The sequence below is a fragment of the Uranotaenia lowii genome, chromosome 2 (genome assembly GCF_029784155.1).
Source record: "Uranotaenia lowii strain MFRU-FL chromosome 2, ASM2978415v1, whole genome shotgun sequence".
NCBI lineage: Eukaryota > Metazoa > Arthropoda > Insecta > Diptera > Culicidae > Uranotaenia > Uranotaenia lowii.
In genome coordinates, this window is record NC_073692.1 from 412210898 (window position 1) to 412229473 (window position 18576).

General features: G+C 33.3%; 2 protein-coding genes across 3 annotated transcripts in view; one reads left to right on the forward strand and one right to left on the reverse strand.

Annotated features, from left to right (window-relative positions):
• Positions 1 to 18576, reverse strand: part of LOC129742003 (sodium-dependent transporter bedraggled) — a 260366-nt gene that overhangs the window by 34810 nt on the left and 206980 nt on the right. The gene's annotated exons all lie outside the window — the stretch shown is intronic.
• Positions 5108 to 17292, forward strand: LOC129742009 (cytochrome P450 9e2-like). Its single transcript, XM_055733854.1, has 2 exons — positions 5108 to 5509; positions 15807 to 17292. Exons 1-2 carry the CDS (start codon positions 5295 to 5297, stop codon positions 17212 to 17214), a joined length of 1623 nt encoding a protein of 540 aa, XP_055589829.1. The 5' UTR covers positions 5108 to 5294; the 3' UTR covers positions 17215 to 17292.

The window sequence follows — 18576 nt, forward strand, 5'->3', positions numbered from 1 at the left end:
AAAAGACAAAACAAAAAATTAAGAAATGACAAATCTGTCAAAAATGACATAAAGAAAAAAATAATAAAATTGACAAAAAAAACAATGACAAACATGAGAACAATGATAAAAATTATAAATATAACGAGAATGACACAAATCATAAAAATCATGAGAATAACAAATATTATAAAAGTGACAAAAATGACAAAAAATGACAAAAGTGACAAAAATGATAAAAATGACAAAAATGAAACAATGTAAAAAATGACAAAAATGACGAAAGTGACAAAAATGATAAAAAATGATGAAAAATTAGAAAAATTGCAAAAATGACAAAAATTTCTAAATTGACAGAAAAGATAGAAAATGATAAAAATGACAAAAATGACAAATTGACAAAAATAGCAAAAATTACAGAAATGAAGAACATGATCAAAATGGCAACAAAGACAGAAATGAAAAAAAATGAAAAAAATAATACAAACGACAAAAATAATTTAATTAACAGAAAGGAAAATGATAATAATGATAAAAACGACAAATTTTTTTTAAAAGATGAAAATGCCAAAAAAAAAAACGAAAGGAACAAAAAATGACAAAAATAGTAAAATTGAAAAAAAAGACAAATATAACAAAATTGGAAAAAAAAGAAAAAAAGCGAAAAAAATGAAAAACAAATGTCAAAAATAACATAAATGACAAAAATAACAAAAATGACAAATCGGCAAAAATGGCTAATATTACAGAAATGAAAAACATCATAAAAATGGCAACACTGACAAAAATGACAAAAAAAAATCACAAATATTAGAAACAACAAAAATGATTGAATTAACAAGAAGAAAAATTCAATAAAATGACAAAAATGACAAAAATGACAAAAATGACAAAAATTACAAAAATGACAAAAATGACAAAACTGACAAAAATGACAAAAATGACAAAAATAACAAAAATGACAAAAGTGACAAAAATGACAAAAATGACAAAAATGACAAAAATGACAAAAATGACAAAAATGACAAAAATGACAAAAATGACAAAAATGACAAAAATGACAAAAATGACAAAAATGACAAAAATGACAAAAATGACAAAAATGACAAAAATGACAAAAATGACAAAAATGACAAAAATGACAAAAATGACAAAAATGACAAAAATGACAAAAATGACAAAAATGACAAAAATGACAAAAATGACAAAAATGACAAAAATGACAAAAATGACAAAAATGACAAAAATGACAAAAATGACAAAAATGACAAAAATGACAAAAATGACAAAAATGACAAAAATGACAAAAATGACAAAAATGACAAAAATGACAAAAATGACAAAAATGACAAAAATGACAAAAATGACAAAAATGACAAAAATGACAAAAATGACAAAAATGACAAAAATGACAAAAATGACAAAAATGACAAAAATGACAAAAATGACGAAAATTACAAAAATTACAAAATGACAAATATGACAAATATGACAAGAATGACAAAAATTACAAAAATGACAAATATGACAAAAAATGACAGAATCGGACGAAAAATGACAAAAATGACAAAAATGACAAAAATGACAAAAATGACAAAAATGACAAAAATGACAAAAATGACAAAAATGACAAAAATGACAAAAATGACAAAAATGACAAAAATGACAAAAATGACAAAAATGACAAAAATGACAAAAATGACAAAAATGACAAAAATGACAAAAATGACAAAAATGACAAAAATGACAAAAATGACAAAAATGACAAAAATGACAAAAATGACAAAAATGACAAAAATGACAAAAATGACAAAAATGACAAAAATGACAAAAATGACAAAAATGACAAAAATGACAAAAATGACAAAAATGACAAAAATGACAAAAATGACAAAAATGACAAAAATGACAAAAATGACAAAAATGACAAAAAATGACAAAAATGACAAAAATGACAAAAATGACAAAAAATGACAAAAATGACAAAAATGACAAAAACGCCTAAAAAGACGAAAATGGCAAAAATGACAAAAATGACAAAAATGACAAAAATGACAAAAATGACAAAAATGACAAAAATGACAAAAATGACAAAAATGACAAAAATGACAAAAATGACAAAAATGACAAAAATGACGAAAATGACGAAAATGACAAAAATGACAAAAATGACAAAAATGACAAAAATGACAAAAATGACAAAAATGACAAAAATGACAAAAATGACAAAAATGACAAAAATGACAAAAATGACAAAAATGACAAAAATGACAAAAATGACACAAATGACAAAAATGACAAAAATGACAAATATGACAAATATGACAAAAATGAGAAAATTGGCAAGATTAACAAAAACGATGAAAATGACAAAAAAAAAAAACAAAAATGACAAAAATGACAAAAATGACAAAAATGACAAAAATGACAAAAATGACAAAAGTGACAAAAATGACAAATATGCCGAAAATGACAAAAATGAAAAAAAATCACAAGAATCACAAAAAATGACAAAAATGGCAAAAATTGAAAAAAAATATTAAAAAAAATTTACAAAAATGACAAAAATGACAGAGATGACAGAAATGACAAAAATGATAAAAATAACAAAAATTGCAAAAATGACAAAAATGACAAAAATGACAAAAATGACTGAAATGACAAAAATGACAAAAATGACAAAAATGACAAAAATGGCAAAAATTACAAAAATGATAAAAATGATAAAAATGATAAAGGTGATAAAAATTATAGAAACGACAAAAATAATTTAAGTTACAATAAGAAAAATTTAATAAAAAATTTCCGAAAAGAAAAATGATAATAATTATTATTGTTGCCTTTATGTAATTTTTGACAGTTTTGTCATTTCTGTATTTTTTTTGTCTTTAGTCATCTTTTAAATTGTTGTCATTTTAATAATTTGAAGGAAAACAAAAGACAAAAATACAGAAATGACAAAACTGTCAAAAATTACATAAAGGCGACAATAATAAAAATGACGAAAAAAAAACAATGATAAACATGATAACAATGACAAAAATTGCAAAAATTTACAAAAATGACAGAAAAGATAAAAAATGATGAAAATGACAATAAAAATGGCAACAATGACAAAAATGAAAAAAAAAAATGACAAAAATAATAAAACGACAAAAATGATTGAATTAAAAAAAAGAAAAATTTAATAAGAATTACCAAAAAGAAAAATGATAATAATGATAAAAATTACAAAAATTAAAAAAAAAAACAAAAATGCCAAAAAAAAAAAACAAAAATAAAAAGAATGACAAAAATGGCGAAACTGAAAAAAATGACAAGTATAACAAAATTGGAAAAAATGACAAATATAACACAATTTGAATGAATTAAAAAGGTTATCAAAATGAAAAAAAAAATACAAGAATGACAAGATTTATAAAAATGAAAAAAATGATAAAAAATGACAAAAATCACTAAAAAGACAAAAATGTCAAAAATTACGACAAAAATGACAAAAATTACAAAAACGACAAAAATGATAAAAATAACAAAAACGACAAAAATTACACAAATTACAAAATTAACAAAAATGGCAGAAATGATCAAAATTACGAAAATGGCAAAAATAAAAAAAGAAGAACAAAAATGATAAAAATGACAAAAATGACAAAAATTACACAAATTACAAAAATGATTGAAAATGACAGGTATTACTAAACTGACAGGAATGACAAAAATGGCAAATTTGACAAAAACGACAAAAATGATAAAAATGACAAAAATGACAAAAATGACAAAAAGACAATAATGATAAAAATGCCAAATACCTATAACAAAAATGACCCAAATTACAAAAAATGCGAAAACGACAAAAATGATAAAACATACAAAAATGACAAAAAAGCCAAATAAAAAAAAAATCACAAAACTGACAAAAAAGACAGAAATTACCTTAAGACGAAAATTATAAGAATGACATGAAATGATAAAATCGATAACAATGACAAAAATTATAAAAATCACGAGAATGTTAAAACTGATATAAATTTTAAAAATAGAATCAATGGTTAAAATGATTAAAATGATTTTCAATGAGATTGTTGCCCAAAATGAAAAAAATTGACATGAAGTATATAAAAAAATAAATCCAAAATTATAAAAATAGACATATTTAACAAAAGTGACACGATTTAAATATTAACATGATTTACAAAAATGACCATAATGTAAAAAACAAAAAAAAAATCAAAAAACAACAAAAAACACAATAATAAAGCTAAAATATGACAAAAGCTACCAAAATATTTAAAATAAAAACTACGACAAACATGAAATATGGCAGAAATGACAAAAAATACAGATTTCTCAAAAATGACTTAATTAGTATGTAGTGACTGATGGTTAAAAATACTGAAATTTTAGCTTTTATGAAAGGTTTGTACAAACAAATAACATTTTTAACACAATAGGGTTGTGGCAATCAGGCATATAATTAGGCAACAACAAAAAGTCCCACTGTTGTACGATAAAGTTTTACGAGTCTAACTGACATCCGCAATCTGGAATGAGCACAGCCCGGTTTCGATCGAATGTACAACCGATTCCGGGGAAGAACTCATAAAAGCTAACCACTATTTTTTGACAGTCACCAGCTTTGGAAGTCAGGTTTTCGATTCCACTGCCAACTGAACTGTAGCTCCTGTAGAACTGTAACCTCCGAAATGCCTCCAAAACCGCAAAACATTGACAGTTGATCTTTTGAGGTTTAACGAGAAAAAATCCAATCGGTGAGATCTTCCGTTAATGAACTGTTTAAAGTGTGTGTGTATAGGTGGAGTAACTTTATACCCATCAATTATAAATGGGCAGCAAATGAGTTATAAGCGTGTAGTCGTTTGACAGAATACAGCAAAAATCTGTATGAGGGTGGCAGAATTTTTTTTGGAACACACATTTGAATGAGTGATTTGACATTCAAAACAAAGTTTTTCTGGATTAATTAAATACTATTTATATTAAGACTTAACTTGAAATTGTAGATAAAAACAATCATTTAGCAAGGCACCCTCATTTTTTCTCACTCTCTTTCTCTACCCAGAAGAGTTAATCTTTACGAGAAGCTGCCCAACCCCGTTCGTTAAATAATGCCTTCATTATTCGTCAGTCGATGTTTGTTTACGATAGAGTGCGATTATTATTTAGTTAGTAGGCTCTGACTCAACGTGACCACCTTGCTGGAAAGTTATCGATTGATAACATTTGTTAGTTTGTTTACTAACGTTTTTGAGAGTGGTTATTCAACTTAAGTAATTAAGTGTCTGGAAACGTTAAGTATGGTTCAAGTGGATTTGATAACGGTCCTAGCCGTCGGGACCATCGCCCTGCTGATCTACTACTACATCTCCAAGAAGTATCAATACTTTCTGTCCAAGCCGATACCGTGCCTGAGGCCGACCTTCCTGCTGGGCAGCACCGGACCGATGATGTTTCGCCGGGCCGATTTTGCATCGCACATTCGCAAGCTGTACGGTGCATTTCCCGAATCCAAGTAAGCGGGGCTTTTCATTTTCTTTTTATCGACTTAGAATTCATCGTCGATGACAATAAGCAACTGTGGATATGCGCGCAATAAGTAGATAATCAATCCTTTTCTCGTTTTCGAACGAATGACATGCGTAATATTGCACTTGAAAGGAAAAATAATAAAACAAAATAGTCCGATGAGGTCTTGATAAAATTTCGAACTCTTCGTCGAATACCACTTCATTATAGTTTGGACTTTTTGAGGGATGAATGACATCTAGATGTTAAAATCCTAAAGATCAAATAAATTTAAAAAAAAATGTTTGGGCACCCTGTTCGTTGACCTCAGCGGCCATCTCTTCATCTCTGTTGCATTCCGAGTCGTCCTACACAGTAAACGAAAACTACCGAGTTCGGTAATTTTTTTTACAGAACCTGATCTGTAATTCGAAAATTTTCGGTAATTGATCGATCTGACGTCTTGTTTTTACCGAGTTCGGTAGATCGATTCTTTATCTACCGAGGCTCGTTTATTTTTATGTAAACAAATCGCTTTGCCGTACATTTTCGGTGAAAAAACACCGAAACTGTAAATTAGCGTTGCTGTCAACACAAACGTCAAATTTCGAGCGCACATTTTTTGCAGCTTTGAGCGCAATTCTTTTTGATATTTTTTAGTGTCAGGTAGTAAGTTAGTGAAAATGTATTATTCATGTATATTAACTTAGCTATAATGTAATAATTGAGTTGACGATTGTATTCAACAAATGTCTTAAATAAATGCAAGTGTCTATTCATAATTATTATCACTAGTTCAGTTGTTTCACATTAACCCACAATTATCTTCATTTTAGGTCTATAATTGCAAATTTGATACTATAATACCGTTGCTGAAAGCGCTTCAGGCAACAAATGTTAAAAGTCAACGACTGTGCTCATAAGAATCGTCTTCTGGAAATGCTGGTAGTTATCGAAAACTGTGAATTTTCGGTTCTTTATTTACAAAAACGGTAAAATGTTCGATAATTTAAGCTTACGGCGCACAGCGTTTTGCGCGAAATGATTTGAGCCTCGAATTATCTCGCATAATACGTTGGGCATCATTAGCTTGAATTACCGAACGTTTCACCGTTTCCAGTAAAAGTGAACCAAAAAATTAATAGTTTTCGGTAAATTTAACCGGCATTTCGGCATTACAGATACTTCAGTAAAAATACATATATTCGGTAAAAATAACTAGAGTTTCGGTAATGATTACAGATATTTCGGTAGAAACCACCGGTTATTCGGTAAATGTTACCGAACTTTTTCAAATTTCTTGGAAAGTCTTACCGGTGTTTCGGTGAGTTTTACCGAAAATTCGGTAATCTTTATCGGTATTTTGGTTATAACTACAGGTATTTCTGTATTATCTACCGGCATTTTGGTAATTATTACAAGTATTTCGGCAATTTCTACCGGTGGTTCGGTAAATATTACCGAACTTTTGAAGCTTTTCGGTAAAAAAATTACGAAATTTCGGTAATATTTATAAAATATTTTGGTATTAATTACAGGTATTTCGGTAATAATTTTAGGTATTTCGGTAAACATTACCGTCTTTCGGTAATAAATACAGGCAGTTCGGTGGCAATCTACCGATTGTTTGGTAAAATAACGTTAACAACTGTCAAAATTTTGACAGATGAAAAGATTTGATTAGCCGAGTTTCGGTTATTTTTACAGAAATAGGTCCGTAATATTTGACAGCTGTCACTTCTCGGCCATGAAAAAATTACCGAACAGTTTAACGAACTCCACATGTTAGGATTTCGGTAAAAAAATTACCGAACTCGGTAATTTTCGTTTACTGTGTACCATTCTTCTAGTGAACTTTCATATAAGAGAAGCGACATCTGATCCCTCTTAAAATAAAATATGTGGCAACATCGCCGAAATCCTGGACAAAAAAATCCCCAGCTCTGTTTTCTGGCTCAATGTTCAAGCTCTAAAGTGAACGCTACTTCAATCCAACAAAACAACATTGAACTCGATGCCCGAAGGATCGCGATAAACGGTATGAATGACTTGAATTTCGTTAAAAATCAGTTAGTTTTCTAACTAGAAACACGATTCACCAAAACATTGAACAAAATTGCACCTAATCATAAATTCATATGACCAGCTAAAAAATTATCTGTTTGAACTATAACAACAATCACAATACCTTCCTTGGTTGAGTTTTCTATAAGAAAGTTAAAAGCTCTGCGACAAAATGCTCGGGTCGATTGGAGTCGATTTTGACAGTTCTTTTGCTCGATTGGAATTTCGTGTTTCAGATGTCTTTTCTCTTATATACAGGTTCACTACATTTTTCTTCATCTTCTGCTTGACAATTGCCCAATATTTTTCGATAGGGTGGAATTGAGGGCGGTTGGGTGGCCACAGAACCGGGAAAACCGGTAGAACCCGGGAATTCAGACCGAAAACCGGAAAAATCTACAAAAGGAAACCAAAATTTAGTTTTGGTTCCAAGATCAGGGATTCAACCCAAAATTCAAAATTATTATTTTAATTTCTATGTCAGAATTCAACAGTTTAAAAATGTGTGGTAACGAAATAATAAGTTTTGAAATAAAAAATTACTTTGATCTCTTCAATTACCTTTGAATTGAAAAAAAAAACTAAACTTTTACCGAAACCCAGAGCTCAAAATTGTCTCGAAGAAGGAGTTGAGAAATTCAAAAAGTTACTAAAATTTTTTTCAAGTATTGCATGTCATTAAAATCATTTAAGTTAAAGTTAAAACACAGGACAGAAATTATAAATAAATCTACAAATCATCTTTACGCACGATGTGGTGTATTTTTTGAAACAATAACTGTGCAAACCTGTCCGGAGCTCCGAAGTCCGGAAGTAGCACTAGGGGCCCACCGGATCACTTGCCGCCGCGGGAACCGCACGCACCACTCAGCTGACTCGCCTGCTTGTCGACTGGCTGACGGGATGGACTGACTGCGTGCACGCTTGTGGCGAATGACACGGTATTGGTTTGATCCATTCACACATCCCCTTCCTATCCCAAACAAAATAACTTTGGAACAATAAAGAAGAAACTGTTTGAATCGTTCCATTTTTATGAGGTTTTCTAGAAAAAAAAGATAATGGACAGCAAATTTGTTTTTCCGTCTACATGGCTTCTACCATGCATTCTATCAATTCTACGGTAGAATTTCTACCTCTATTTCAATCTCCGTTAAACGAAATAATCTTAAATATTTCAACGGAATGAGATCTCTATTTGATCACCGACGTACTCTGCGACGAGAATTTACGACTGTTTTTCCCAAAAATGCGAACTATGTAAACCCCCCAAATAGCAAATTCTATAACACTATGTAGGCATGTTGGGTCGTAGTGGTTTTAAGCTTAGTTATTTTTGTTTATATTTTGCATAATGTTTATTGTTGCCGTTTTACAAATTTGATACACGGTTAACATATAATCAATAAAACGGTGTAATAAATATTACTTGTTCGATCTCCGAGCTGAATTGAGAAAACCAATATTTCATATGTTATCATTCATTTTTCTTATTTTCGATTTGGACAATTATTTCTCGACTTTTATCACTGGTTACTCTCATCTCACAACTAGTTTGATTATTTATTTTATAAGAAACTGGAACTGTTCTCTCAACATTCTGTCAAAGTATTCTATTCACCTTCAAACTTTCCACTCGACTTACATTTTACATTATTTCATCATTTGTTCTTATCCCAAGCTGTTTAATTTCAATTGATTCTCTCGCCACGCTTTATGGTTCACCCTTATTACAAACAATCTACAAGCTGTTGATGATACAACACGCTTTTTTCCTCATTTCAAGTTGTCCTCTCGATTCGATTCGTAGTTGAATCTGTCCTCAAGATGTTCTCCCAACCCGCTTGATTTTCAATTTGAAGATATATAAAATGTCATTCGATTTAATATTTTCAAATATCAAGTAGTCCTCTAGACTCGTTTTAAATTTCAATTTTATCGCAAGCCAAAGTCCAAAGTGTTTCCATTTATTTTTTTTCCCAGCTGTCTTTCCAACCCGCTTGGTTTCCAAAGATAAAGTACTCTCTACTCTCAATTCGCCTTCCATTATCAAGCTGTCCTCTCAACTCGCTTGAAACTTGTATTGATAAGTTCAGGCTGTCCTCTCAACACGCCTTTAATTTTCAAGCTGTCCTCTCAACTGACTTGGAATTTATATCGATATATTCAGGCTGTCCTCTCAACTCGCCTTCTCAATTCAAGCTGTCCTCTCAACCCGCTTGAAGTTGTAATCGATATGTTCAGGCTGTCCTCTCAACTCGCCTTTCATTTTCAAGCTGTCCTCTCAACTCGCTTGGAATTTCTATCGATATATTCAGGCTGTCCTCTCAACACGCCTTTCATTTTCAAGCTGTCCTCTCAACTCGCTTGGAATTTCTATCGATATATTCAGGCTGTCCTCTCAACTCGCCTTCCAATTTCAAGCTGTCCTCTCAACCCGCTTGAAGTTGTAATCGATATATTCAGGCTGTCCTCTCAACACGCCTTTCATTTTCAAGCTGTCCTCTCAACTCGCTTGGAATTTCTATCGATATGTTCAGGCTGTCCTCTCAACTCGCCTTCCAATTTCAAGCTGTCCTCTCAACCCGCTTGAAATTGTGAACATGGTCAAGCTGTCCTAACGACTCGCTTAAAATTCCACTTTTTTTCATGTTGTCTCCTCAACGAAACTTCAATTAAACTAAATTCACCAATTCCAGTTTCAGAATTATTTCATAGCCCGCTCATTTGCAAAAAAAAGCTAGATGACTTCCAACAGCGTTGCTTTTAGTTTTAACTTCTTTTCACATAATGAGTATTCGAATTACTCATTTTTCCACACTTGTTTTTCGATGGGTATTTATAAACTACTTGATTTTCAATCAAGTGTGATGCAAATAAATTAAACGTGAATCCTTAACCACGTTTGTTTTGCTTTTTGCTACGATTCTTTTTTTAATGATATCTCGTTTTATCAAGATAACGAGATACCACCTGTCACGGTCGCCAAATGTGCAAACCTGTCCGGAGCTCCGAAGTCCGGAAGTAGCACTAGTGGCCCACCGGATCACTTGCCGCCGCGGGAACCGCACGCACCACTCAGCTGACTCGCCTGCTTGTCGACTGGCTGACGGGATGGACTGACTGCGTGCACGCTTGTGGCGAATGACACGGTATTGGTTTGATCCATTCACACAATAACCTCGACATCTCTTGAAATTTGCAGAGTTTGATAGGAAACGATCAGAAAATTTCAAATTTTACATCTAAAAGCTTCAATATTTTACGATATCATTAAAAATTTACAAAAAAATCGAATAAACTCATTTTTTACCTGATCTGCGACCAAAATTTGATAAATTTCTAGTAAAAACTTACTTGAAATACTCTTGAAATAGGACTTTTTAATAAGACTAAAGAGAGCTTTTCAATGAGAGTGTGACACTTGAAAATTGTTACTATTATTCAACAATGCATGGTACAATACTTAAAATATATTTGTGTGTTCGAGTGAAGTAGATCACGAAAATATTATTGTGGGTATTTTAATGTAATAAAAAGGTTTTGCTTCAACAAACAAACAAAATCCCAAAAAAAAAAACCAAAATTATTGCATTTAAATTGATTGTCTTTACTTCTATTTTGTTCTTTGTTAGATCAAACAGGGCAACAAAATTCCCAATTTTTCGTGGTGTCAAAGGTTTGAGAGCTAATTTTGACTAATTTGAGGGCGCTTGCTATTTGTTTTTTTTTCTTCCAGCTCCATTTTTTTAGATTGAAGGGTTAACTTCTGAAAAAAAGGTTAAAAATCCATTCTACTGCAAGAACTAACTTAGAAATTTCCGAATAAATCAATCGTTTGAAAAGTGTAAGAAATAAGATAATTTTCACAATATAAAATTAGTTTGCAATGTTTTGTATAGTACTGAATCAAGCTTAAAAATGTAGATTCGTATGCAGTAAGGGGATTATTCTATTCTGTTTAAAACTTTTATGACTACTTCAAACTTCAAACAAGTGGTCATTTTTTTTAATTTTAAAATCCCTATTAAATTTTGCCAAAATTTCATCCGAAATTTTAGAACAACTTTTTGGTGCGCTGAATATTCGACAAATTAAAAATTTGGGTGATATACGACCCGAATATTCGGTACAACTTAAAAAGCGATCACACACATATAGGATCTCAGTGAAACTTCATGTTTCTTTGAAAGATCTGAATTCTACGTAAGACGAAAGCGTACATCTTTCAAGGGTTTAATGGCTAATGCCACCAGTCCACAGAAAGAGTACTATTTGTGCCGTGACCGAAACTCGATCTCATGACCTCTGGCCGTGACCGAGACTCGATCTCATGACCTCTGGCTTAGAAGACTTGAACGCTAGCCTCTAGGCCACGGTCGGCGGCTATTACTTTACAACTTTATTCTGAATTACTGATTGAAGGAACTGATCTCTGATTCATGAAGTTATATATGGAAATTTTATCTTGATCTTCAAATTCATGGGTTCTGAATTCAGTGTTCAGAGTTTTAAAATAGTACATTTTAATTCGAGTTTCAACCGATTTAAACAGCAAAATTGTGAATTACAATTTTACTAAAGGGCGAACACGAAATTATTGCGACACATGCAACAGGGCATAACTTTTTTACCATTGGGTAAAAATCAACCAAATTTTGCACAGTTTCTCACTGATGTGTATGTATTGTTTACATGCTGTCAAACTCGAAGTCGTGTTTTTCGATTCAACAAAAATGGAAGCGAACCAACGCAAGTCTAGAAAACAAATTCTTTCCAAACACCTGGAATTTCCTGACCAGTCACACCGGCGCAGTTGGAAAAAAATATTGATCATTCACCATTCTACCGTCTCCAGAGTGTTGAAGTGGGTTCCAGGAGCCATGGCGTTGGACCACGGCAAAGTAGCTGGAAGAAAACCCGGACCGGAGAACAAAAATACGGAGGGAAAGGTGAAGCGGATGATTAAAGCAAATCCCAACGTCTCAAGCCGTGATTTGGCTAAAAAGATAGGCATGTTGCAGAGCTACGTCCAGAATGCAAAGAAGAGAGCTGGACTACTTACATACAAGGTAGAGAACTTACAAATCGCGATGAGCGGCAACAATCGACGGCTAAAACTCGGGCACGGAAGCTCTACTACGACAAGATGCTGACAAAATATGGCTGCTGTGTGATGGGCGACGAAACGTATATGAAAGCCGATTTTAAGATAATTCCTGGGTTGGATCACATACAAAAAACAGAAAAAATTACAAAAAAAAGTGCATACAAAAACAGAGGAATCGGCTTGCAAAACAATGTGAAACGATCAAATTTACGGGATTAATAAGCAAACAAGTTTAAAATCCCAGATTAAAAAAAAATCGGGGTAGGAGTTTTGCACTGGCAAGAGCAAGTTCGATGTGGACGACAATTTTATAAAGAAGAAAATGTCAAAGTTCGCCTCCAAATATCTCGTTTGGCAGGCCATCTGCTCTCGAGGACTGAGGTGTGAGCTTTTTGTGACAAATGGCGAGATCTACAAATCTGAGTGCCTTGAGAAGCGCCTTTTTCCATTCTTGCAGCAGCACGACGAAGCTCCGCAATTTTGGCCAGATTTGGCATCATGCCACTATTCTAAAATTGTCCTGAAGTGGTATGAGGCCAATTCTGTCCATTTTGTTCCAAAGAACATGAACCTTTCAAACCGTCCGGAACTGTGCCCGGAGGAGCAATTCTGGGCAATAATATAGCGGGAACTTTGGAAGAGCAAGAAGACATCCAAAGACGAGAAGAACATGTTAAAAAATGTGGGACAAAAAACTGAAAAACTGGTACCGGATGACACTGTAAAGACTTTGATGGAGGACATCGAGCGAAAATGTGTTCAATTTTGCACTAAAGGCTTAATAAATAATAAATATATAATAATAATATAATATACATATATAATATACATAATAAATAATAATTTGATAATAAATAATAATAATTTTTTATTTAATATTTTGACTGAATGTATTGTAAGGAGTGATTTATAAGATTGAATGCACTTCAGAACAATTTTTAATTTCCAGAGGCAAGAGTTTTGTGTACCGTAATAATCCACTTGCTATCTGTAACTTATCAAAAAAAAAACGATAGAATATTACATTTGATTCATTTGAATACTTTTGGTTCGTAAAATGGCCATAATGAGGACCAATTTTTTTTGTGTTTTTTGTGACAACTACGAGATTACTGATTTATTGAAAACATTATTTAACATACCATTTGAAAAAAAAAATGAGAACATGTTTTAAAAGAATCCATCAAAAAATATGTATTTAATGCATTAAAGTGTTGTGGATTTTGTGTAGGATGTTTTTCAATCATTTTTAGAAAAGGTGATAAAAACCATAAAATAGAATTGAGATCGTCTAAATGTTCAATGATATGTGTGCAGACTGGCCAAGCCTGCCGCAGCGACGCCGTCGGTCCACTTTACTGCCCCAGCCGGGGAAACTACGCAATGTCCCGCTTGGCTCGCTTTCCCGTTCACACTCGCTCACTGACTGACTGGCCCGCGTACACGCTCGTGTCGGATGAACAAGTCTCGGTTCTATCCATACACACAATATGAATGTGATGAAACATTGAAATCAATGGAATAAGTTAAAAACTTCAGACCATCAAAGCCTGGAAAACCTTAAATTTATGACCGGGAAAACCGAGAAAAAAACCGAAAATTTCAAAATTAAAAAGTTGTGGCCACCCTGGTTGATGTCCTTTTCGACAAAATCCAACCCGTTATCCTGATATCACTGTAGTACCACTTTACTGTAGTGGCAGCTTGCCAAATCTGGTCAAAACTTTACTGATCCTCTGTGAGATCCAAATAATGTACGGAAGAATACGTTTTCTCAGGCACTCCTCTTTGTACATCTTGGAGTCCACGGTCTTGTTTGTCACAAAAACCGGGATTTTTTGTCCGTAGATTTTAAATTTGCTTGCATCCCGTTCAAGCGACACCAGCCATTCTTCAAGCTAAGCAATATCTGCTTGCAATGCAAGACAGCATCATAACTGTCAATACTTCTCAAATGTTACAGATCGTCAGTATACGAGAGTTTGTCGGAAGGGAGATTATTCACGAATGTGATGAAAAGTAGCGGTCCTAGGTGACTTCCTTAGGGTACTTCTGGGTGGGTTGAATGTACCAGAGTGTGAGTTTTTTATTTTCCGGAAAGCGTAGCAATTCCTGAGAAACGACTAAGATACGAGGTCTAAGAAATGTCGATTGTTGTTCGTTATGCTGCAGTTATGGTGCAAACTAGCGGATAAAAGTGTTTCAAACTGTAGGATTTCAGCTTCGGATGAAGCGTTTGTTGGCAAAAACTTACATTTTGATCTAGTTCTATTGCATTGTAGGAAGATTTTGAAAATAACTTTTTCAATAAAGACTATAAATTGCTGAAAGTCATAGGCTTAGATTTTTCAGGAGCGATGATGCAATCCAAAGTAGGTTGAACTCCTCCTCTAAAGTTATTTGTTGTTTCTTGCGAGAGAGAGATGATGCCATGACCGGCGGAGTTCTGTCATTTGCGTTAACCAGAACCTTCCCAGCAAACATAGAATCACATTAGAGATGATAGATTAAGTCGCTAATAATGTTAATTCGAATCGCAATTCCTACCAAATAAGTAAACGATCGTAAAAATTGTTACTTTAAGTCAGTATAAATCGGATATGCGGGATTCAATTGAGAAAACAACCAATAAAAGGAAATGACTGGTTTCCAGCCCTAAGCTGATTCGTAGATCATGAAAACCGAAAATTCTAAGAAAAGCGAATCTGGAATGAAAACACACAATACTTATAAATGGGGGAATCATAAATAGAGAGCAAAAGCTGATGCCACGTTTGTGCGCTTTAGAATGTTTTTTTCCGGGATTTTCATCCTTTAGGATAATTCATCCCGTCCAGTGCCCTGGAGAAAAGCAAACGACCTTAGTGTGATTCTGTTCTTCTCTCGTCGAACAGAGTTTGCAAAAAATATGACATAAATCCATTCCCGCTATTCATGACCGGCATGAATACCTGACATGTTATGTATAATTTGTAATTTTTTGGATTCTGTGAGATCGCAGGAAAAAACAGCACTAGCCCAGTTACTTCGGCTAGTAAATATGCTAACTTGTGCGCAATTTTGTACAGTTCTTTACCGACATTTTGTTCTAAAAATTCGTTAATTAAATTTCCAATTTTTTTCATTCCAGAGTAATCGGTTTCTACGATTTCACCAGGCCAATCATTATGTTGCGCGATCCAGAGACCATCAAACGAGTGGTCGTTAAAGATTTCGACTACTTCCTGGATCACACGCCACTGGTGCCTACCGAACAGGACAATCGGGACAGTTTCTTCATGAACTCGCTGTTCTTCCTGCGCGGCCAAAAGTGGCGGGACATGCGATCGACGCTGAGTCCGGCCTTCACCGGGGCCAAGATGCGGCACATGTTTGGTTTGGTCGCCGAATGCGGTCGATCGATGACGGAGTTTCTGCGTCACGAAGTCGCCCAGCAGGATGGAAAACGGCTGGAGCTGGAGATGAAGGATGTTTTTTCGCGATTCGGAGTCGATTGCATTGCCAGTGTTGCCTTCGGGTTTCAGGTGGATTCATTGCGACAGCCGGAAAATGATTTTTTCATCAAGGGCAAGGCTATGCTGGACTTGCAATCGTTCACAGCAATGATCCACTTCATGATGCTGCGATTGGCGCCAGGATTTTCACGAAAGATCGGTGTGGATTTCGTGAGTTCCGGCCATGCGCAATATTTCAAAGGTATCATAAAGGACAACATGAAACAACGCCAAACTCAGAACATCATTCGGGACGATATGGTTCATATGTTGATGGAAGTGCGAAAGGGAGCTTTGAAACACCTGAAGGACGAACAAGAGCTCAAAGACGACGGATTCGCAACGGTGGAAGAATCGAGTGTCGGCAAACAATCCCATTCCACGGAATGGACCGAAAACGAGTTGATCTCCCAATGTTTTGCATTTTTCTTCGCTGGATTTGACACCACCTCTACTTGTTTGTCATTCCTAACGTACGAACTCTGCATCAATCCCGAGATCCAGCAAAAATTGTTTGAGGAGATCGAAGAAACTGATCGGCAACTAAACGGCCAGCAGCTCACGTACGAAGTCCTGCAAAAGATGATCTACATGGATATGGTCGTCTCCGAGGTTCTGCGCAAATGGCCTCCAGCAGTAGTGGCCGATCGTTACTGCGTCAAGGACTACACCTACCAAGACACCTCAGGCACCAGATTTCTCATCGAAAAAGGACGATCGCTGTGGTTGCCGATCGTCGCTATTCACCAGGATCCCAAATACTACGCGGAGCCGGAAAAGTTCGATCCGGAACGATTCAACGCCCAGAATAGGACCCGAATTACGCCCGGAACTTATTTGCCCTTCGGGATAGGACCACGGAATTGTATCGGATCCCGGCTGGCGCTGATGGAAGTCAAGTCGATCGTGTACTATTTGCTGAAGGATTTCAGCCTGGAGCCTACGTCGAAAACCGAAATACCGTTGACCATGTCGAAGAAGATGTTTTCGGTCCTAGCCGAGAATGGAGTTTGGCTCGAGTTCAAACCGAGAAGGCAGGCTTGAAACGATGATACGAAAAATAATGTCCTGTGGTTGAGTCGATAAAAAACGTTGATAATCTATAACCGAAATAAACAATTTGCGCGGATTCACTTGTTTATTTGTTCAATTTTGAAGAATTCAGATCTATCTAAGAAGAATAAAGATTCAGATTCGAAATTCATATCCAGAAAGAGAATAAAGGATTGAGAAACTCAGATCTGTCAAAATTAATTTAGACAATTTTGACAATTTTGACAATTCTGACAATTTTGACAATTTTGACAATATTGACAATTTTGACAATTTTGACAATTTTGACAATTTTGACAATTTTGACAATTTTGACAATTTTGACAATTTTGACAATTTTGACAATTTTGGCAATTTTGGCAATTTTGGCAATTTTGGCAATTTTGGCAATTTTGGCAATTTTGGCAATTTTGGCAATTTTGGCAATTTTGGCAATTTTGACAATTTTAACAATTTTGACAATTTTGTTAATTTTGACAATTTTTACAATTTTGTCAATTTTGACAATTTTGACAATTTTGACAATTTTGACAATTTTGGCAAATTTGACAATTTTGACAATTTTGACAATTTTGACAATTTTGACAATTTTGACAATTTTGACAATTTTGACAATTTTGACAATTTTGACAATTTTGACAATTTTGACAATTTTGACAATTTTGACAATTTTGACAATTTTGACAATTTTGACAATTTTGACAATTTTGACAATTTTAACAATTTTGACAATTTTGACAATTTTGACAATTTTGACAATTTTGACAATTTTGACAATTTTGACAATTTTGACAATTTTTGACAATATTGACAATTTTGACAATTTTGACAATTTTGACAATTTTGACAATATTGACAATTTTGACAACTTTGACAATTTTGACAATTTTGACAATTTTGACAATTTTGACAATTTTGACAATTTTGACAATTTTGACAATTTTAACAATTTTGACAATTTTGACAGTTTTGACAATTTTGACAATTTTGACAATTTTTGACAATATTGACAATTTTGACAATTTTGGCAATTTTGACAATTTTGACAATTTTGACAATTTTGACAATTTTGACAATTTTGACAATTTTGACAATTTTGACAATTTTGACAATTTTGACAGTTTTGACAATTTTGACAATTTTGATAATTTTGACAATTTTGACAATTTTGACAATTTTGACAATTTTGACAATTTTGACAATTTTGACAATTTTGACAATTTTGACAATTTTGACAATTTTGACAATTTTGACAATTTTGACAATTTTGACAATTTTGACAATTTTGACAATTTTGACAATTTTGACAATTTTGACAATTTTGACAATTTTTATAAATTTTGACAATTTTGA